Source organism: Archocentrus centrarchus, chromosome 7 (assembly GCF_007364275.1).
Source record: "Archocentrus centrarchus isolate MPI-CPG fArcCen1 chromosome 7, fArcCen1, whole genome shotgun sequence".
Classification (NCBI taxonomy): domain Eukaryota; kingdom Metazoa; phylum Chordata; class Actinopteri; order Cichliformes; family Cichlidae; genus Archocentrus; species Archocentrus centrarchus.
In genome coordinates, this window is record NC_044352.1 from 5,488,773 (window position 1) to 5,510,575 (window position 21,803).

The window sequence follows — 21,803 nt, forward strand, 5'->3', positions numbered from 1 at the left end:
GGATTGGCCTGACCTGTGACCCTTTTGTCTCTGATTAGTCTCATGATGGCTCCTCAGCAGTCAACCCCCCCACCCCCATTTTATAATACAACATTAAATCACACATGTCCACAGGAACCTGGTGGTCTGTTTGGGGGTCTTCAGAAGTCCACCTGTCACACCTTTTTTACCTCTGTGTCACATGTGGCTCTCTTCCAGCGATGCAGGGGAGCAGATGGTTTTTCTTTGGTACCTTTTGAGAATCGTCTCACATTTCTTCAGGTTTGAGAACAGATGTTGGGATCATTACTGAGAGGAGAAAATTACTGGGGATAAATTCTGTCAGCTGCATCTGACAATCATTACTTTCAACACCGGTGAAAGCTCGAGCTTTAAGCCCGGCAGTTTTGTGGTGTTGTGCCGGCACCGGTGCTCGTCTTTCTTTGGTATGGAAGTGTTCCCAGATTGAGTACATACACAGCAGTGGTGATAAAGAGGTAATGGTGTCTCCACCTGCTGCAAAATGAAGAGGTTGATATAAGCGTCCACTGATGTGGATAAATACATGATAAATATGCTGACATGGATACATGCAGCACGCCGAGTACATGGACATAGGTTTCATTAAATAAGAGTTCTGGAAATTTTGACCATCAGACACTATATTTTCCATTTTTTGTGGAGAGTTTTCTGTATCAGTATATGATGTAAAGGTCTCTAAAGGAGTGCACACATAAATGTTACCAACTAGCAGTTCAACATACTAGAATACAGAAAGTAGGATCTCAGGCAAACCTTTTTCTGCTGAGTCTGTACACATATACAGTGCAAAACTCTCAAGTCACTCCTTTCTTCATATTTTGTTAGGAAAATGGGACACGGGTGCATTTATTCCATTCTCCATCAATAATGTCGCGGTCCAGGCTCTGAGGAAGACAGTCCATGACTGATGCTGTCCCACTGTGTGGTTTTCTATCCAGGTATGCTTCTACTGCATTGGCAGTGTGTTTGGGATCATTGTCATGCTGAGAAATGAAGACATGTTTTCCAGATTGTATTGCATGGTGTTCAAAGTCTGTAGGTGCTTTTCTGCATTTCATAATTCCATCAGTTTTGACCAAAATCTCCACCACTGGCTGAAATGCAGCCCTAAACCATGACAGAGCCTCCGCCGTGTTTTACAGATGCTGTAGACGTCGCCCCGCTCTCCCGACCTCCTCCATACACATTGATGGCAATTTGAACCAAACTCCGTAAAACCTGCTGCCACTGATTTTCAGTCCGGGTCTTGTATAATTTGGCGTTTCTCTTCCTTGAGAATGGCTTCTTGTCAGCCACCCTTCCACTGAGACGTTTCTGATGAGGCTGCAGTGAACAGTAGATCAACTGAAGGGCTGGATGGATCTCAGCTGCTGTGTCAAGTATTTGCTGGACTTTTTCCTGTTTTTTAAGGACATGACTTCTTCTTCTGTCCTCCACTTGTCAGTTTCCTCAAATTTTTTGAGGACACACTGCACACAGCATACCGAGATACGCCAAGTTTTTGACAAATAACTCTTTGGGAATCACCTTATTGGTGCAAAAAATACAATTTCAACTGCTATCTTTGGCATTTTTCATAGATTCAAATAACGAAATGGGAACAAATTTTGTGTTGTTGCAACAGGCTGCTGGTAACAAAGTGATCATTCAGCTTTCTGTTCAGTAAAAGTATAAAGAAACATCCATCATATTCCAGGAAGCAGGCTCAACAAACTGAGTTTAAAATGAACTCTGAGTATGTTCACCCTGAGTTAGCGTCATCAGTGGAGCTCACTGTGGCAACGGGCAAATAAAGAGCAGTTTAACCCAGTAGATGACGAGTCATTTTAATCAGCTTGGTCCACTCTGTCATCGTCATAGACACAATAAAAATTTGATATAAGGTATATAATGTTTTATAATGTCTGCTGTCATCATTTACCTAACTTGAATTTTCACCAGATGAAGCTGAAGCTTAATTTTATATTTGATTTATTTTTCCATGTAATTATTCAGCTCTAACCTTAACTGAAGATAAAAATATGGAGAAATCAGACCCAGTTACCTGTGATATTAGTGACCCAGACAGTAGCAGACCCCAGGGGCAGACCTGCTTACCGAGACTGACAGAAAAACTGCTTTAATGTTCCCAGTTTAAGCGTTTCTAATCTGATCTAAGATCAGCTTCAACTGCTCTAACAGCCACAGCAGAGTTACTGTTAAAGGTCAGAGTTCAGTCATAATTTTATATTTCACTGAAAACATGCAGGGCAGCTTTCCACGTCTGTGATGGTAAATTAACTGGTGCTACCTGAGTATTCAAGGTTTTATACAGTGCACAGAATGTAAAGGTTAAAAAAAAAAAATCAATCAAAGCCAAACATAAGAAATCTCAACTTTATAGCTTTTAAATATTTCACAGTGGGTTTGGGAAAATGAGCCATTAAAGAATGTAGATCGTGTCTGGAAGAATTAAGCCAGTGTGAACGGACCCGGAGCTGGAAAAAGACTGGAACCTGAACTGGTTCTGGACCTGATCCGGTCTGAATCTGTGATCCTGGTCCGAATTTGGATCCCTCCTGCTGTGCAAGTGGACACGGACTGGTTTTGCTGATCTGTTACGGAGCCGATGGTCCCATCAGGTGGATCCAGTGATTTTCAGCATGTTGAGATTATTACTCTGAAATTGAGACACCATAAGTTTCCAAATGCTGTCAGCATTTAAGTCACTAAACAAATTTAGCTCAGTTTTCAGGTCTTAAATTTATTTCAGCCTCATATTCACTCAAATATTCACACCATCTCCAAGATCCAGACTTTTTCCATCAGTGACCATTTAAAACACGACAAATGATCGATCATTGATCATTGATCAGTGTGTTCTGTGTCTAAAGCTTCATACAGATCAGTGTGATGTAAACAGTGATGCTACAGTAACTACAGTAAATGTTTCAGACACTGACTGACAGTCTGACAGCTGCAGCTGCGCTGATTATAAATCCGTGATGTCATCGCTGTCTCCGTCCTTACAGCCTGTTGTCAAGTGAAGGACTGTAAAAGCGCTCATGTTACGTACAAAATGTTAATGTTAAGTACAAACAAAATAAAATAAAATAACGAACTAACGTCTAACTGAGATTTCGGTGCTTATTAAAACGTAAACGTTTGCACGTGAATTCGCGCCTCTGATCGGAGTGCCAGCCAGGTGTTCAGGTGCAGCAGGAGGGGAGGAGTCAGAGACAAAGTTTGTTAAATAAAACCTGCCAGCTGGCAGTTTAGGCTCACAGTCTGTTGCCCCGGTTGACTGACCCAGAGTTGAAGTTAACTCGCTTTCTGAAACTGAAAACCCGAGTTTCCCTCATTTTGGGGTTGACAATTTGACAAACCCAGAGTTGTTAGCTAAACCTGCTTCCTGAAATAGGGCCCGGGTTCTATGAATATTCTTATTATTTTGTTAAATTCCCCTTTATGTCTCTAACATACAGAATATGTATAGAATATAAAATGCTTTTATTTGTTGTTTTTTGCTGAATTGCTTATTTTGATTCTTCTTTGTTTTTTATGGCCTGCTCTGTTTGATATAAGTTTGTGTAACCAACATGTTTAAGTATAATTTATTAAAAATATTAAGAAACGAAAAGGGGCGGGGACACGTGTCAGATTGTGACGTCACTGACGGTGCCGTGAGCGTCTCCGTCAGGACGCACCGGAGGAGCGGAGCTGAGCGGAGCAGAAACATGGCTGCAGATTACTGGGAGCCAGGAAGATCCGAGAAGCCGTCAGACTGAACCGAGCCACGGATAACCCGGGACAGACCGGGACAAACCCTCCCGGTGAGTAACGGTCACCTCCGGGCCTCGCGTGTAACCGGAAAACTGCTTTTATCAAATAGCGACTGAATCGTTAAGGGAGCAGCAGCCGCTCCGCCTCCGCTGCTATTTATAACAGTGAGGAGGACGTTTTACTGCAGGAAATACACGGCTCCCGTCCTCAGCACTCCAGCGCAGAAACACACAGGCGTAGGCAGGTCCACGGAGATACGACACCCGAAGCAGCAGAACAGGAACAGCAGCTGCCACGGTGACGGACACGTAGCTTTAATTCCCGTCCTGTACCGTCACAGCCACAGGCAATGACGTAACGCATCTGTCAGGTAGCTGTCCTGTCAGACAGGTGTTAGCATGTTAGCTGTCAGGTGTGAACGTGCTGCGAGGTAGCTCGAAGAAGCTGTTTAGTTTCATTTGTTAGTTGAGGTTGTTTCTGCTACATAAATGCGAGGCCCCGAATCTTTTCATTAGCACTGGGTAACATCACACTCACCTGTGTACATCAAGTTCACCTGTGGATATGACGCTGATCACATTTCGTCTTTGGCTTATGTCTGTCTGCATTTTCAGCATATCCAGGATGATCTGTTTGTGTCAGGTGATGATGTGCAGGTAGTGATGCTCATGTAAGGTGAACCTAAAGGTGGCGATGTAAAGAGTAGTCTTTAGGTAATGATGTCAAGGTAAGATGGAATCTATAGGTAAAGATATTGAGGTGAGCTGAATCCGCAGGGAGTATGAACACAGGTGAAGATGTTCACCCAAGCTGAATCCGCAGGTGAGGTGATGATGCTTAGGTGAGGTGAGTCTGCAGGCGACGTGAATACAGTTAATGTTGAGGTGAGCTGAATACACAGGTGGCTTGAATAAAGGTGATGTTCACCTGAGCTGAATCTACAAGTGATGATGTGTCAGATAAACTGACTCAACAGGTGAGGGTGTGGCAAGTAAACTGACTCTACAGGTGAGGGTGTGGCAGGTAAACTGACTACAGGTGAGAATGTGTCAGGTAAACTGAGTTCACAGGTGAGGATGTGTCAGGTAAACTGAGTCCACAGGTGAGAATGTGGCAGGTAAACTGAGTTCACAGGCGAGGATGTGGCGGGTAAACTGAGTCCACAGGTGAGGATGTGGCGGATAAACTGAGTCAACAGGTGAGGTTGTGTCAGGTAAACTGAGTCTACAGGTGAGGATTTGTCAGGTAAACTAAGTTTACAGGTGAGGATGTGTCAGGTAAACTGAGTCTACAGGTGAGGATGTGTCAGGTAAACTGAGTCTACAGGTGAGGATGTGTCAGGTAAACTGAGTCTACAGGTGAGGATTTGTCAGATAAACTAAGTTTACAGGTGAGGATGTGTCAGGTAAACTAAGTTTACAGGTGAGGATGTGTCAGGTAAACTAAGTTTACAGGTGAGGATGTGTCAGGTAAACTAAGTTTACAGGTGAGGATGTGTCAGGTAAACTAAGTTTACAGGTGAGGATGTGTCAGGTAAACTGAGTCTACAGGTGAGGATTTGTCAGGTAAACTAAGTTTACAGGTGAGGATTTGTCAGGTAAACTGACTAGTTGATGATGTTTAGAGGTTTCCTAGTTTAGGTGTAATGAGTCAGATGCTGAGGTGTTTAGGCATTTCCTACTTCTGGCCCTAATTACATTTTGGTCCTCTTTTTTAATTTTTTTTTAATGTTCTCTCCTTTATTTACCTGTCCAGGTGTGGTCTCCGGGCTGGCTGCCCTGCCCCCCTCGGCGTCACGTCCCCCTCTGCCCCCCCGGCCCCCGCTAATGGAGAGGATGAGGAAGATCAAACGGCAGCTGTCACTCACTCTGGGGAGGGGTGGGTCAGGGGGAGGGGACAGGACGCTGAGTGACACCATCACTCAGGAAGCAACTTCACACAGTGACTCAGGTAATCCTGTCAGGTGTGAATCAGAGGCCTGTAGGATGATGCCGGATTTGGGGCTTAGCGTCAGGTTTAACCCTGGGTATTAAGTTTTATGAAGGTGGTTTTAACTTATGCCACTCACTCCTGACCTGCTCAGGTGCACATTGTGTTTGAGACCAGAGCACGTAAACAAACTAATACAGACCAATCAGAGGGAAATTCCTAGAAGATCTCCTGAACCTTGGTGGGCAGAGGGTCTGTGATTTTTAGAGACCATTAAGCCCATTGTTGCACAGTGATGAGGTCTGATGAGTAGAGGGAAATCGGTTCCCTCCTTCCTCTTCTTTCCAGCTGGCTGCACAGAGTTTTAAAGCATTTCATTGTTCTGTAGTTTTATGGCAGCATAATCTTAAAACGGAGAACAAAGCCTTTTAAATGTTTTAAATCTTTTATGAATTTTGCAAGCCAGCCTACTTACATTTAGAATTATGTTTTCATTCATTCTCACAGTTCAACAAGCCCCAGGGAAAAAAATAATGCTAATGTTTTACACATCATAAGAATACAGCGAAGCAACATAATTTAATGCAATACACAGTTATAATTACAGCCAGAGCTACCAGTGCCACAATGATAAGTCTATTAAAGGAGACATATTACGCCTATTTCACACTCCTTTATTTTTTTTTTTATCTCAGATTCTACTACAGTAGCTTAGAGTGAGTGACAGTTAAAATAACCAGTGTTTATCCTTTACTGCTACTTGCAGTCCCCCAGTTTATCACAGCTGTAAACAAGCTTTCTGAATGGCTACCGCACTGCAAACAAACTGCAGGTGGGTGGGGCTTTTGTGATTGTAGCCAAGGGTGACCATATAAAGGATATCCGCGCTCTCTGACATCACACAGAACCAAGAGTGGAAAGAAACAGAGTGTTTAGATTAGTCTGAAGCCTGAACCTTTGGATCACTGGATAAATTGTACATGTACTCACCTCATTTTTTTGAAACTGTACCATGTTTAATATCAGCAACCGCCACTCTTTTTTTTTTTTTGTTGTTGCCAGTTTTCATTTCTGGGTTTAAATGGGGTTTATTCAGTGCCTTCCCTATCAAACACTGTTGCTTGGCTCGCAGCAGCTGTATAGTGTTTGTTATATTTTTGTATTTTTCTAATATTTTCATCTCTTCTGTTAAATATGCCACTCTGCTGCCGGTCGACCCGTCCGTGTTTGTGATCGGTCACATGCTCCCAGCGGATTGTCACGGCCTCACGTGACCTCACTCATAACTAGATTGGAAAGCTTATCGAGTTGATGACCACCTTTGTGTGACTGCTTAGTCTGATTGTGGATATTACAGAAAGTGCAGCCAGATAAGGCAAAGGTATTCTGGGTATGTTTATCTTATGTTGTCGTACAGGCCACCAGCTGTGCAGCGCTGACTCAATGTGATGCATGCTGGTTACAGATCTCGCACATTCGCTGCTGCTGCAGGATGCCCCTATGTCACATGACCATAACCTGGCGGGAGCTTGGCGGCTGCAGTTATGAGTCTGGTGCTGCAGTCGCTCTCCTCCGGCTCCCCCAGTAGGGAACCACCTCTGCGATGACAGAACTTTGCCTTGATTGGCTGAAGGCTTCAATACATAAATAACATGAATAAAATCTATTTATTCATTTTATTTTAACCCCTTTTTTAAACTTTTTTTTTAAATGTAAGTAATTAATTGAAATGAGTCCCAATTAAAACAGTCAAGAACTAACCAGCTGCTAACCAGCTTTGTAAACTGGTCTGCAGCTCACACAGCAGACTGGTAATTGGAAGGTTGCTGGTTTAATTCCTGACGAGCCTGCCTGATTTCTCCCTCTGATTTGATTGGTTGGTTGGATCTGTGATTTTGATTGGTTGACTCCTGGACCTGTCAATCAATCAATTAATCAAATACTTGTTTAATTCAATTTTGTTTGTTTTTTTTCCTTTAACCCCATTTTCTTTTTTTCTTCTAAATCAACCAACCATTACCCACCTCCACCCCTCATCTCCTCCTACACCTCTCTCATTCCTCCATCACCTCCATCATCCTCCCTGTTCCCTGCCTTCCCTTCGCCCCTTCATCTCTCCCCTCAGAGGTGGTGTCTCTTCGTTCCTCTGGAGGTTTGAAGGTTCGAGCTTCATCCTCTTCAGTTCAGTCTTTACTTCAGTCGTACAGCACCTCACTGAGGAAACCCAGAGGCCTCGGACGCAGCCTGAGCTCCTACCTGAACCACACCACCAGACTGGGTACTAATACTGCAAGTACATTTACATGTACAAGTACTGTAGTACTACTACACACACATACATGTACTGAATATATACAGTATAATCATATCTATCCACATAAAAATAGTAGTGGAATTGGCTCTTTGCTGTATGCATGAAAATTTAAAGAGTTTTTTTTTTTTTTTTTTAAGGAGCAAACTAACATTAATTTCTCCAAGTGAAAACAGATCAGTTTTTGTCTGTGAAACACAAATTAAGTCATAATTGGTTAGTTTCAGTCTGAATGCTGTAAAAGTAACTGAGGCATCCCCTCCTTCATTTTAAATTCAGTACAGCACCAACAGTCAAACCAACCCTGTGGCTTCACTGAACGTGTTAGGCATGCAGGCCATTGGCAGAGTGAATGCTGCAACAGTACACTTCTGCTGTAATCAATGAAAGTGGCTGCAACGGGTTTGAGCGCAGTGTGTGTGTGTGTGTGTGTGTGTGTGTGTGTGTGTGTGTGTGTGTGTGTGCTGCAGAGATCCACTCCATGAACATAAAAACAGAGCAGTCAAAAATAGTTTGTTTTACACGTGATGTGTGCACGGACATTTTACAAAGAAATACTGTTGGTATTTTTTTTAAACTGCTGATATACAGGGAATTTTTTTTCCAGTGCCAGCTCCCTGTTGCCTCCTACATTTTTTTTTTTTTTTTTTTACAGCACTTTGCTTTGTCCATAAACTGAAGACAGAGCACAGATTTCTTTCCAAAATTTTTGTAGACTTGTTTTACTTGTGACAACGCAGAACATGTGCTGCAGGTGTAACCACTAGGAAGCTGCAGTCTGCTGCGTATCTGCTCTCTGAACTGAGAAATAAGAACTTGCCTCCAGCAGAACCAGGCTTAGGCAACCATCTGCTGCAACCGGCAGCAGTGACGGGAAAACGGAGAGAGACGAGCGCACGCACAGATGACAAACAGTATAACATTAAACACTGAGCATGTTGGTGGTGCTGAGCTGGTGGAGATGCCTGCAGAAGGGTGCATGCAGAAACAGACCAGAGGAGAGGATGCACTGTGGAAGACAGATGACACAAAATTAATAGCAAAATGTAATAGCAGCATATAAAAAGAGCTGGTTCCACAGGAGAGGAACCTGAAGGCTCTGCCTCCCATTCTGGGGGGTGTTGCAGTATAGAACGATGTGGCTCTGTCTCCAGGAACCACAAGTAAGCCTGCACTGAGAGTGAAGTGCCCTGCTGGAGTAATATGATACTATTAGGTCTTTAAGATATGATGGATTCTGACCACTCAGGACTTTGTATGTGAAGAAAATGATTTTCCATGCTAGAGTTCACAAGAGGGCAATGAAGAGAAATTAATATGGGAGGAAGATCGTTTTCTAGTCCCCGTTAGTACTCTTACTGCAGCATTTTGGATCAGCTGGAGGCTTTTCAGAGAGCTATTGGAACAACCTGATTATAATGAATCACAGTAGTTCAGTGTGGAGGTGAGAAGTGCAGTGGAGTGTGTTTTCAGTGTCACTCTGAGAGAGGATAGTCCTGTTTTTGACAGATTTACAGAGGGGGGGGGGTTAGTTGTGAGTCATACCAGCTCTGACCTGTCATGCTTGGACATGGGACTTCTGGGATGTGGGGTGGGGCCTCTGTAGATTGGGTTTGTTTTGGTGCATCCTGTGATCAGATTGTGATATGGGGAAATTAAGGCCTGCCCGACCCTTTGTGTGTATGTGTGTGTGTGACTGTGTTTATGTGTGTAATTTCAGAGATCGTCCATGAAGATGTGAAAATGAGCTCAGATGGAGAAAGTGATCCAGCTTCTTCTTCAGATGATGTTCAGAGTCCAGTTAAAGTGAGAATGAGGAACAAGAAGATCTCTACTGAGGTACACACACACACACACACACACACACACACACACACACACACACACACACACACACACACACACACACACACACACACACAGCTTACTAGAGTAAAGCAGAGAGGGTGAGATATTTCCCTGTCCTTAAAGAGCCCCCATTAGACTCTATCAGCATCCTTTCTGCAAAGCCTTTGGTCCCTGATGTGTGTTTTAGCTTTTTGCATATATTTTTGTTGTTGTTTGTAATTTTTTCCCCAGCTGCTGCTGCTTGGTTGTTTTCTGGCTGTTTAGTTGTTTGGATGTAGGTGTTTCAGCTTGTGTCCTCTGCAGGCTGCATTATATTTAGGACTAAATCTAGTTTGAGAGTTGTGGTGGCTTCTTCAGTGCATATCAAACCCATCATTATCAACCAGAGTGTTGCATGTCTTCTCTGACACAGACCCTTCACACAGCATCCAGTTCTCTGACTGAGATGGTGCCTTGTGTTTGTTTACCATCGATATTCATTGGCTGTAAAGTAGTCAATGAACACGTCTAGCCTGCAGCTTCCCAAATATGTCATCAAGTTTGAGTGCATCTTTTACATGTTGAATTACATCAGATTTGTTGTAGTGCTGCAGTCACTGGTGGAGTTTTCTGGATAAGTGTGTCTCCAGATTCAGAAGGACTCAGCTTGCCTGTGGGTTCAGATGCACAGTGGTAATGGAGGCTGGTCCAGGTCCTGCTTTTAAGGAATGAACTGACCAAACTGCCTGTGTTTCAGTGCCAGACTTGATGCTTCCAGCAAAGCTGGCTTTACGTCTGCGCAGTGCCGGTAAAACAGTAACAGTAACTCAATAGGCTGCAGTAAATGAAGTATAAGCTATTTGAGCTGGTCTCATTAAAATCACACAGGTTAGAGTGCAGCTACAGGAGTCCACCTTCATCAGGGAGATCCTTTTATTTTCTATGTGGGCTTTTGTTTTTGCAGACAGATGTGACACCCCCCCCCGGCTAATGGGTGATGCCAGTCTGTCACACATCTGTGGACAGATGTTCTAAATCCTTGCCAGAGGTTTTGTGTCTTTACCTTCTGTTTTAAAATCCTCCAGAGGTGTCCTGATGGATTTAGGTCAGGGGACAGACTTCATCCGGCTCATAATTTCAGATTGTTCTTCAAAACAATCGAGAGTTTCCGTAAATGCCTTTTCGCCTGAGGCTCAGCACACTTCGCCTCCACGTTTCTGGCTCTGCAGTCACTGCTGGTTCTGATCAGGTCAATCAAACATGCTAGAGTCTTATTTTATCTGATCAAAAAATTAAGCAGCTTTGAAGCTCCATTGTGCCGTTTTTGTCAGCTTTATGTAACATATTTCAGTGTTTGTCACCGATGCACCAAATTCAGTTAATCCATGTCTGTCAGTGGGAGACAGAAACGTGATCTCTGCTCTTCTCTTCGATCCTAACCTCTGCTGCTGCGTTAACGCTCAGGTTCAGGCAGCTTTCTCACCATGTTGGGCCTTTGGGCCCAGAGCAAAACAAACAGCTGTGGAGTTTATGGGTTCTCTTATAATCTCGCTCATGCAAGCAGCTTTCACAGGAATCGGGTGTTATCACTGTTGCTGCAGCGGTCACCAGGGCCTGGATTTCCAGTGCTGTCTGTCCTTTTTGTTTTTAGTGGTACTTCAGATCAAATGCAGACATTTCATCTTAAATTAATAGTTATTTTCAAGATGACTGAACATTTACTGGTGGTGAAAAGTGTGGACTGTATTCAGTCATCAGCCTTTTTTTCTCCCTCAGTATTAAAAAGCTTAAAGGCCTTTGTCGACTAAAATAAACTCAGATACTGTGGAGGACGAACGTGAATGACCTCCGGGTTTCTTCTTCTTCTGTTTCAGGACATCAACAAACGTCTGTCATTACCAGCTGACATCCGTCTTCCAGACGATTACCTGGAGAAGTTCAATGTGATTGGTCCAGCTCTGTTTGAGCAGCCAATCAGCAGGCGGCTGCGTAGAGTGTCTCTGGTACGTGTACCTGCACCTACTGTCAGTTTTCACACACGTGCTTCGGACAGTTTTGGGAGAATCCATTTGTGTGTTTTCCATGATTGTCCTCGTCTCTCATGTAGCACACAGCAGGTTCACACTGCTGGAAATACCCCGTGCTGCAGGCTGCATATCTGTTGGGTGACATCAAAAGTTCAGGGCTGCGGGGCATGTGTGAAAACTACAGGATGTTTAGTGTTTGTTGTATTTGATGTTCCCCACGTTATATTAACCCTCTCCTGTCCACCTCTTTGCATGCAGTCAGAAATTGGATTTGGGAAACTGGAGACCTACATCAAGCTGGACAAACTGGGAGAGGTGAGGTCACATTGTTTCCCACTATCTGTTTACACAAATGGCATCTAAGCGCTCCATTCTGATGTTACATGAGCCATCATGGCTGCTTTACAAACCCTAACCACTGGGCACTTTTTTTTTTTTTGGCAGTTATTTTGAAAATAATCTAAATTAACTTTGATTTCAATGATCAAACTACAACAACTGCATGTAGTTTTCTGACTTTGTCCACAAATAAGATTTTAAAAACTTTACCCCTCAAAGTTATACTTCTACCACCATCTTTACTGTTACACAGTTTTCCTAAATATTTAAATTTATAATAAGTTAACTGACATCTTTCTCTGTAATGACGTCTCTGCTGCTACAGCAGACTGTGTGACCTATGCATGGATAACTGTCAGCTGCACCAGAGCGCTGCAAACCACCCAGTGTTCCCTGCTCTTACTGTCCAGTGTAACCTTTGGATAACTGTTTGTTTATAAAGCCGCTCCACAATATGAAATAAAACCAGATAATTTCAGCAACACTTCATGTCCAGCTCCGCTATATCTGAGTAATAAAACAATATTAGCATGAATTAGAAACACACTTGCTGAGCAGTCCTTCCATAAACTCTCTTGCTGACACAAGTCTATGCTCATTTTTTGTTAAAGTAAAATTTGTATGATTTGATTTATATGTTGGTACTAATTAGCATTTTACCTGTTCTGTATGATGCACCCCCACAGTCTGCGGGTGCACTTTGCTAAGCAAACTTCCCGGCTAGAAGCCAGCAGCAGTCCACGCTTTTGCTGAAATATGGTTGCTTCTGGCTCCAAAAAAACAAACTGTCTCTCACCTGTCCGTCTCTCACCTGTCCGTCTCTCACCTGTCCGTCTCTCACCTGTCCGTCTCTCACCTGTCCGTCTCTCACCTGTCCACAGGGGACCTATGCCACAGTGTATAAAGGTCGAAGTAAACTGACTGAAAACCTCGTGGCTCTGAAGGAAATTAGACTGGAACATGAAGAAGGAGCTCCGTGTACTGCAATCAGAGAAGGTACTGCAGTACTGATACTGTGTGACAGGAGTGCGGCTGTGCTGAGTCAGATTACTGAAACTGAACCAACAGAAGTATTATTAGTACTGCAGCAGTAGAAGTACCAATGACAGCATGTTTGCATTTTGCTCCTCAGTGTCTCTGTTAAAGGATTTGAAACATGCCAACATCGTCACGCTTCATGACATCATCCACACACAGAAATCCCTCACGCTGGTGTTTGAGTATCTGGTAAGAAAGGCGCACATTAATACACAAACTCCTGTTCTTCTTTGGTCTGTATTAATGTGTGTGTGTGTGTGTGTGTGTGTGTTTGTTTCAGGACAAAGATCTGAAACAGTATCTGGACGACTGTGGAAATGTCATCCATGTTCACAATGTCAAAGTGAGTTTTTATGTCTTAGTACAATAAAATTCACTGAAATGAAATTTTAACATGTGTGACTATCACGTGCAACAGATTGATGAGTAAAACTGCCGCTCACAGCTGTGATGGTCAGCATCACGGGTCACTCGCCTGCTGCCGATTTAACTTGAACTCCACACTTATTTTTTTTTTCCTGTGACTATACTGGTGTTTCTGTCCTCAGCTCTTCCTGTTCCAGCTGCTGCGAGGTTTGTCATACTGCCATCGGAGGAAAGTTCTCCATCGAGACCTAAAGCCACAAAATCTGCTCATCAATGAGCGAGGAGAGCTCAAGCTGGCAGACTTCGGTGAGTGTCCTGGCCTCGTGTTGTCTCGTGTCTGTGAGGGTGTCTGCAGACACTGTTACAGTCATGAGGTGTTTTGGATTGGAGGAACTTTTTCATAATACCTACTTTTTTTTTTTTTTTTTTTCTTTTCTTTGTGGAATTAGAAGCTATTTCCATTTTTAGGTCCAACTTTAGGGCAGGTATCTCTTGCCCAAAAGGCATCTTTGAGTGATGTAAATGTATAATGATCAGTGTAGATGTAAGCATAAGCTGCTTATGTCTACCGGCACCCGTCACATTAAAAATCTCATTAGAAGCCCTTTTGGCTCTAAAACCGGAAAAAAACATGAAGAAATGGACCGACAGGCGAGTCCAGCCTTTATTGGAGGAAATGGAACATTTTACTTGTCCAAGCAACATATTACATTTTCCTTTACATTTATTCTCATCTTCTTACTTTGGTTATCCACACAGTGAAGCAGTGTAGACAGAGAATTAAGAAACGGGAAGAGGATTACAAGAAAGTAAAAGACCAAATCAACTGTGTGTGACGAGCTGCCCAGCTGTTCCATCTGTGACACAGACACACACACACACACACTCATACATTGTAGTGGGTGGGCAGTGCTACTTGTGAAATTGCTAACCCCCTCCTTGGCCAGTTGCAGCCACCCTGGTGAAACCCTGCCTGGCTATCATGAAGCATCACAATGCTCTTTGTCTTGTTGTTGGTAATAACCATCAGGCGGCAGTTACATCATGTCAGCGTCCTGGTGTAAACAGAACAAAGTGATGAAGGTATGAAGTTCTTCGGGGAACTCCCTCAGGGATTCTGTCGTCCAAAAGCAGCTCTGGACACTCACATGATCTCATTTTATAACCTGCAGCCACCACATCAGCATCAGAGAGAACCGCTGTTCTTAGATTACCTCTGGAGGTGTTTTATGGGGAGGGTAGATTTTGGTTAAAGTGAGAATTGATTATTAAAACTGCTTCACTTTAGCTGCAAGCCGTGCAGTTTCCAAAGACTCAGAGGGAGACTGATTCCTTTTTATGCTTGGACACTGACGATGAGCCAGAGACATGGATTTGCTCTGTGCTGTTTGGCAGAGAAGGATTACAGACGTCTAACCTCCACAGACAGAATGACCTCCTCGATGAATTCAGGACAGCAGAGTCACTGCACATCATCCGCTGAAGACTTAAATCCACCTTTTCCCCCTTTTAAATGCACTTTCTGTGCTTATCGTAACTCTCTGTACTGCTACACCCAGAAACTGCTTTTAAGAGTTGCACTTTGGTTCTGGATGACCTCTGGCATCATGACCCATATAGTGTGTGTGTGTGTGTGTGTGTGTGTGTGTGTGTGTGTGTGTGTGTGTGTGTGTGTGTGTTTCAGGTTTGGCTCGAGCAAAGTCAATCCCAACAAAGACGTACTCCAACGAGGTGGTGACGCTGTGGTACCGACCGCCTGACATCCTGCTGGGCAGCACTGACTACTCCACTCACATCGACATGTGGTCAGTGCTGTAGTGTACTGTATTACTACTGTTGTATATTGTAGTATTACTACTATGAAATTTGAAACTTTTGATTCTAAAAATTTTAGATGAATGTTCTGTGGTGAAAATAACCTGAGTCTCTGATATCTAACCAATGTTAAACCATCTGCTGAGACAAACTGTGTGTGTGTATTTCTACTTGTCTGTAGGGGTGTTGGTTGTATTTTCTACGAGATGGTGACGGGTCGACCTCTGTTTCCTGGCTCCACAGTCGAGGAGGAGCTTCACTTTATCTTTAAATTGCTGGGTGAGAACCAATCAGCTTCCATTTCATCATCTGTTGAGACCACAGAGCTCTGTGCTCTTCTAACCTCCCTGACTGGTCATGGCAGATAGCTGCCCCTCCCTGAGCCTGTTTTTAAATGGAGGTTTCTTCTTTTAAAGGGAAGTTCTTCCTCCCCACTGTTGCCAATTGCTCGGTCATAGATCACTGGGGTTCTCTTTATTATTGTTTGGTATGTAAAGCAGCTTGGTGTGTTTGTTGTGAACTGATAGTGTCATGCCCTTCTGCACCCCATACTGGCCTTGCAGTGGCAGTGCAGGAGTCTGCCTGTGCTGCAAAGTGTCAGTAAAGGCATGCTTTGGGTTAGACGTGGGAGGGACATCACTTCTCACAAGACCTCATCATGATGTTGTTTTTAGCTGAGAACAGCCAGTAATTTAAATTCATGTTTCAAAAAAAAAAAATCATTTGTCAGTACCCATTTTATGTTGCACAGCTTTTAAGCTGTATACGTAATGAATTGAAATTGAATTTATATTTAAAATAAACTTTGTGTGTATTTTGCATGCAGGAACTCCCACAGAGCAGACCTGGCCTGGGATCACTTCTAATGAGGAGTTTGTGGCGTTTAACTACCCTCAGTACAGAGCAGAGAGACTGAGTAACCACACTCCCAGGTACAGAGATACACTGTAACTACACCCAGTTTTTGTAGCCAGGGGTTAACACACTAACCCCTCACCGATGTGTGCAGCCTGCAGCAGCTAACCCACAAGGATCCATGGGATTCTTTGAATCTGGGCCTCCAAAGAGTCCCTCTTCAGTTTAAATGAAGAGATCTGCTGTCTGTGGCTGCACACAGATCTACGTATATTGACGTTAAAGGGTCAGTGCACCAGATAAAGTGTTTGTGTGTGTTGTTCAGGCTCAGCACCGAAGGAGTGGAGCTGTTGTCAAAATTTCTACAGGTCAGTTAATGTCTCAGTGTCTCCTTTTCTTCTTAGTTATAAAACAAAGTCTAATTACATGACTTTTAATATGAATAATAGGTCTTTTTTTTGCGTACATTGACATGAAGAAACTTCAAATTTTACATTTATTTAAACTTTAGTTTGAAGGGAAGAAGAGGATTTCTGCAGATGAGTCGATGAGTCACTCTTACTTCAGTAACCTTGGAAACAGAGTGAAGTTACTTCCTGACAGTAAGCTTAAACATCAACTTTAACACCACTCGCACCCTTAGTCTGTGATGTCACTGTGATGTCACAGAGGCACTGTGATTATTTCTGTTTCAGCCACGTCCATCTTCACCCTGCCAGAAATTCAACTGGAAAAGGAAGCGATGAGACCAACGGCAGCAGCAGCACCTGATCCAGGTAACAAACACACACCGACGTGTTTCCAGATGTCACCTGTCGGGGGGTGGGGGGGCAGTGTGGCTCCCTGCTGTCTGAGCCTGATGTTCTAGTTTTTTGATTTGTTTTGTTTTTCATTCTGTCCAGCAAACAGTCCGACCAGGAGGCGGAGTATGCTCTTCTGACATCGTGGAGAGGCGGAGTCTGCTTGCAGGACAAACAAAGGGAAACTGCCAGGACAGGAAGTGGTGATGACGATATTGCTTTTTCTGCAAGTTAATCACTGACGAACAGCAAGTGCAACAAAAGCAGAAGAAAACAAAAGTTACTTTTGTTTATCAAGTGAAGGTGAAGCCTGTTGTTTACACAGACAGACACAATAATGAATCACAGCAGCTACCTGACCAATCAGAGCACAGGAAACTGTGACTAACGGAAACAGGCTTCAGAGCTTCACCTCGGTACACGGAGCGATGAACAGGTGAATAAAGTAAAAGCTTCTCTAAGAGGTTCTGTCTTCCATTTTCACTGCACAGATTAAACGCATAAATATCAAGTTTATAAAAGTCCTGGAAAACCTGGAATTCAGCTCTGCTGTAATGGAAACACCTGGAAACAGCTGTATTTGTCAGATCACCTGTGTGAACATCTGCGGCAGCAAAGTCAGCGTTAAACTTGAAAACGTGATCCGAGTCCCATCATGTTGAACTTCAGCACCCGATGAAACGCAAAATAAAAATTCAGTTTGTTAAATATAAAACGAACCTTCAGTAATTTGGAGTCCAAATTTTTCCCTGAATTTCAATCTGTTTTTTTATTTATTTATTTATTTTTAATCCGTTCACAAGGAGATGAAAGCGCGCAGCTAACGGTGAACCTGCAGGACGAGGACGGAGCAGGTGCCGTTTCACACTGAAGGCTCAATACGGATGTTCTCTGTTTTCAAACTGCAGCTCTTCGGGCCTCAAAGGCCTCCATATCTGTTCAGAGCTGCTGATTGTGTTTCGGTTTACAGTATTCCAGTTACACTTCAGTGTTCCCATCAAACAGCCTGCAGGAGAAGCCAAACACGTCTGTGGAAAATGAAACTGTTTTTAATTTTGAAAGTGTGAACCTGATTTCTGCTGTTCTGCATGTGTGTGTCGTACACTCGAACTTTATGCTGTAATACTGTTAATATATATATTAATACTAAGACAGTGACACCATAAATCTGCCGTATATAGCTTATCACAGAGGATTTATTTCAACAGTTTTATTTATTGCTTTTGTGTTTTATTGGAGATCAATATGTAGTTTTTGTCATTGAGACTGTTGGAACGGTGCCATGCCTGCGCCTCATTAAACCCCATGACATGCCAGAGGAAAATACAGGGCTCTGATTGGCTAATTCTGTTTAAACAACAAGTTGGTTTCTGCACAGACTCAATCAGCAGTCAGCTGACTGCCAGCTGACCATCACCTGTGGCACACCTGTGGTAGGAAATTCCAGATGGTTGAAGGGAAATTACTATGTGCGACAGTTCACTCTTTTTTTCATACAGAAGTTTTTGCAGCTCGTGGAGGTTTTAGCCTGTGTGGAAACAAACTGCAAAAACACCAAGAGGTTCACATCCTCGTTAAGAGCTGATCCTCCCCCTGCCCGGAGTCCAGGTGTCGCTGGACGGGCTTCGTGGCTTTCAGGTAGTTTTCAGATTTCATCCCTTCAAACGGATGTAGTCATTTCAAAAAGTTTAATTTTTATTTTGTATTTGTATTTTTTTTTATTATCAGTTTTAAGAGTGTTCATATTTTTCAGAGATTAGCTGTTCTTGATGTGAATCTTTTATTTTTTAGCTGTGAAGAAATCTTAGCAATAGAGAAATAATAAGACAATAATAACCATCGATCAAAGTGTTTGACTCAGAGGAAGCTGACTCTTCAATCTGCTGTAAAAATGTCACGTACAGTTGTGTGTTTGTGGGAGGTTAGAAACACACAGCGCCCATAAATGAAAACACCTGCTTTATGTTTCATTGTTTCATCGAACGGCAACAGAAGTGTTCAGTTTCAAAAAGTAGAATCGGTTCCAGAGGTGTAAAATTTTAAAATACCAGAGGAAGAAATCAGACTTGAAAATATTTTTTTCCTGTTGCTCCCCACGAGACGTTCAGACGAGCGGTGAAACAGTAAAACATGGCTGAGGCGAGGTTGTGTCGCCGCAGGTCGTGTTTCTGTGAATATGACTGGACGCTGTGGCTGCAGTCAAACAGTCAAGAAATGATCACCTGTGTCATTTTAACCTTTTCTATGAAATGTTGTCAGTGCTGCTGTTTTCGCATCTTTCCCCACTTTAACACTTTCAGGCTCTGCGACTGAAGTAACAATAATCGTAAAAACGTGCAACACAGCAATGCACAGATTGTGTACAGATTGTGGGATGGGGATTAGCTCCTTTCTTTTTTATAAAGGATGGTCCAGTGTATCATAAGCTAAAGGGAGTAACAGCAGAACCTTTTCTTAGTATTTCGAGCATTCAGCCAGCTCTTATTGTGGCTGCCACACAAATGCTTCTGGTCACGTCACTCAGTGAGAAACCTTCTTCAGCAAAATTGACTATTTGACTGCAGCCTGTGTGCTTCTTAGGAATTAAATGTGTTCAAAAAAGTGATGCAACGAGGGGGGGGCGGACTCAAAGTGAAGCTTCTGTCAGTTGTGCTAATGCTGGGTTAAAACAAATGACTGTTGAATGTAACTCCAAACTGTTGATGTGGTCAGTAGTTTAATGTTGACTGGGTTTACAGTAATAATGTGTACAGAGTTACTGATTATTAGAGATAATCACAGGTTTTAATCTGCACGCTGCAGTGTTGTTGTTCCTCAGCTGCTCTTCAACTGCACAGGAAACAGTATACAGATGTGAAACTTGGGAGCAGATGTTTCTTCAGAGGTCACTGACTGATCTGCATTTTTGTTTTTAGGAACATGAACCGATAGAAAACAGTTCGGTTAGCAAAGATAATCTGCTTGAACAGAATGCTACAGCTCCAAGTTTCTGAGCTGTGGTGTTTTTTTCTTATTAAAGCAAAAATGATGAGAAACCCTTTGATCTCTGCGGGGGGGGGGTTCAGAGGCCCGTTTTCAGCATCCATCACTTGAGTTTTCCAACACATACGTCGTGTTGCCTAATGCAAAGTGAACACATTAAACGGCTAACTGATCGTCAGAGAATCCCTTTTCCAATCATATTATCACAGTTAAAAACAGTTCTGACTAAAGAATTAATGCATTTTGTTAATTGATTCCCTGGAGCAGAATTCCCACCACAAAACAGGTCCTGAACCGACAGCTTCATTGAACGGTGCCCATATCGCACTGGTTTGTGGAAGTAGTTGGTTTCTCGAACCAGGGACACCATACCCCTGTGCTCCTCTTTTCCATTGCTCTGTGATGGCAGTAATACATCCTGCAGTATGAAATGACAGTTTCTCTTCTTTAAATAGCCTCCATTTCTCACAGCAAAAACACTCGTTATGTTTCAGAAGGAAATTAATGTCATTAAAATGGAAAGCTGAAGGTCCAGACGCTAATTTTAAAATGCTTTAAGAATTTTCAGTTGTATTATGATCAGACTTGGAGATAAACTTGCACTGACAGTTGCTGAAAGTTGGCCTCTCTACGATTATGTAGATACTCCATAAAAGGGATTTAAGATGGAAGCTATAAAATATTAAGTGAGTTATTAAACAGCTTGAGAAAAAAATCAAGAATCATTCGGTAAGTTTGTGTTTAAAATGAGGCAAAAACGGGGTTAATTGATGGCATATTTGTCATGTTTAGTGACCTGTGGAGAAATAGATTTGTTTCGAGCCCACATGGATGCAAATGCTGTCTTCTCTGCTTTTGTAAATGAACTAACATGCTTTGTTTTGGTCAACACCATACCAAAGTTATCTGCAATATACTGCACTGCATGATGGGATTCTTCCAGATAACGTCTATGCTGTTCATTTGAATAATCTTCCATTTGCCAAGAAAGCACTGCAACGTATCTGATGCTATAACGGATCTGCATACTTGAAATATGAGTCCAAGTATGAAAAAGAAAGTATATCCTGTTATTGTGTACAATTATGTTTACTTCATGTATACTGGATATATTTAAAGTACATAAATATTAAAATTCTTTATTTATCATCAGTGTTGGCTGTTTGTTTGTTAGCGGCACATTAGAGGAACTGCTAAAAGCCGCTTTGGTTCCCGGACTGAGCAAAACGTAAACGTAAGTATTTTGTGGCACGGTGGTGCAGAATCCCAGATTCCGGAGCAGAATTTGGAATTTTGCTCCAAGTGGCTGATGGGAGAGGGGTTTGGCTGCATGACAACCTGAAAGGGAAAGTGACAGGTTATTATAGTGAACTACAAAATTTGGAATAGAGAGACAGTATTGGTGAAATTTGTCTCCAAAAGCAGCACGAGGAGGCTTTAACAGATGTGTTCAATGAACATCAGCATGTTTAACCAGTAAAAACTAAAGTGAATCAAACAAACCAGATGAAACTGAAGAATAAAGGTGGTCGCACCTAATATTGACTTTCGCTGTACCTGTCTGACCTGGCCGGGCTGGTCAGCTGCCTGGCGCCTCTCAGTTGGGAAAGTGGTTCAGAATATGATAGATTAGTGGACATGCTGAAATAAATGAAGCGACTCTGGAAACTTCAAATGTACTTCAGCACAGCAAAAATGCAGAACCGTTTGCTAAAGGCAAAAACGCTGATG

General features: G+C 42.7%; 1 protein-coding gene across 2 annotated transcripts; it reads left to right on the top strand.

The window, feature by feature from the left end:
• Positions 1–3,691: 3,691 nt before the first annotated feature.
• cdk16 (cyclin dependent kinase 16) lies at positions 3,692–21,224 on the top strand. Of its 2 annotated transcripts, none has more exons than XM_030732740.1 (17): positions 3,692–3,833; positions 5,539–5,733; positions 7,838–7,990; positions 9,744–9,862; positions 11,725–11,853; positions 12,136–12,192; positions 13,098–13,212; positions 13,349–13,443; positions 13,535–13,597; positions 13,803–13,926; positions 15,305–15,425; positions 15,617–15,714; positions 16,262–16,367; positions 16,616–16,658; positions 16,802–16,892; positions 16,986–17,066; positions 17,193–21,224. In XM_030732740.1, exons 2-17 carry the CDS (start codon positions 5,610–5,612, stop codon positions 17,228–17,230), a joined length of 1,557 nt encoding a protein of 518 aa, XP_030588600.1. In that variant the 5' UTR covers positions 3,692–3,833; positions 5,539–5,609; the 3' UTR covers positions 17,231–21,224. The 2 variants fall into 2 exon arrangements, with proteins under 2 accessions (XP_030588600.1, XP_030588601.1); XM_030732741.1 differs by lacking the exon at positions 3,692–3,833 and adding an exon at positions 3,860–4,153.
• The last annotated feature ends 579 nt before the right edge of the window (positions 21,225–21,803 follow it).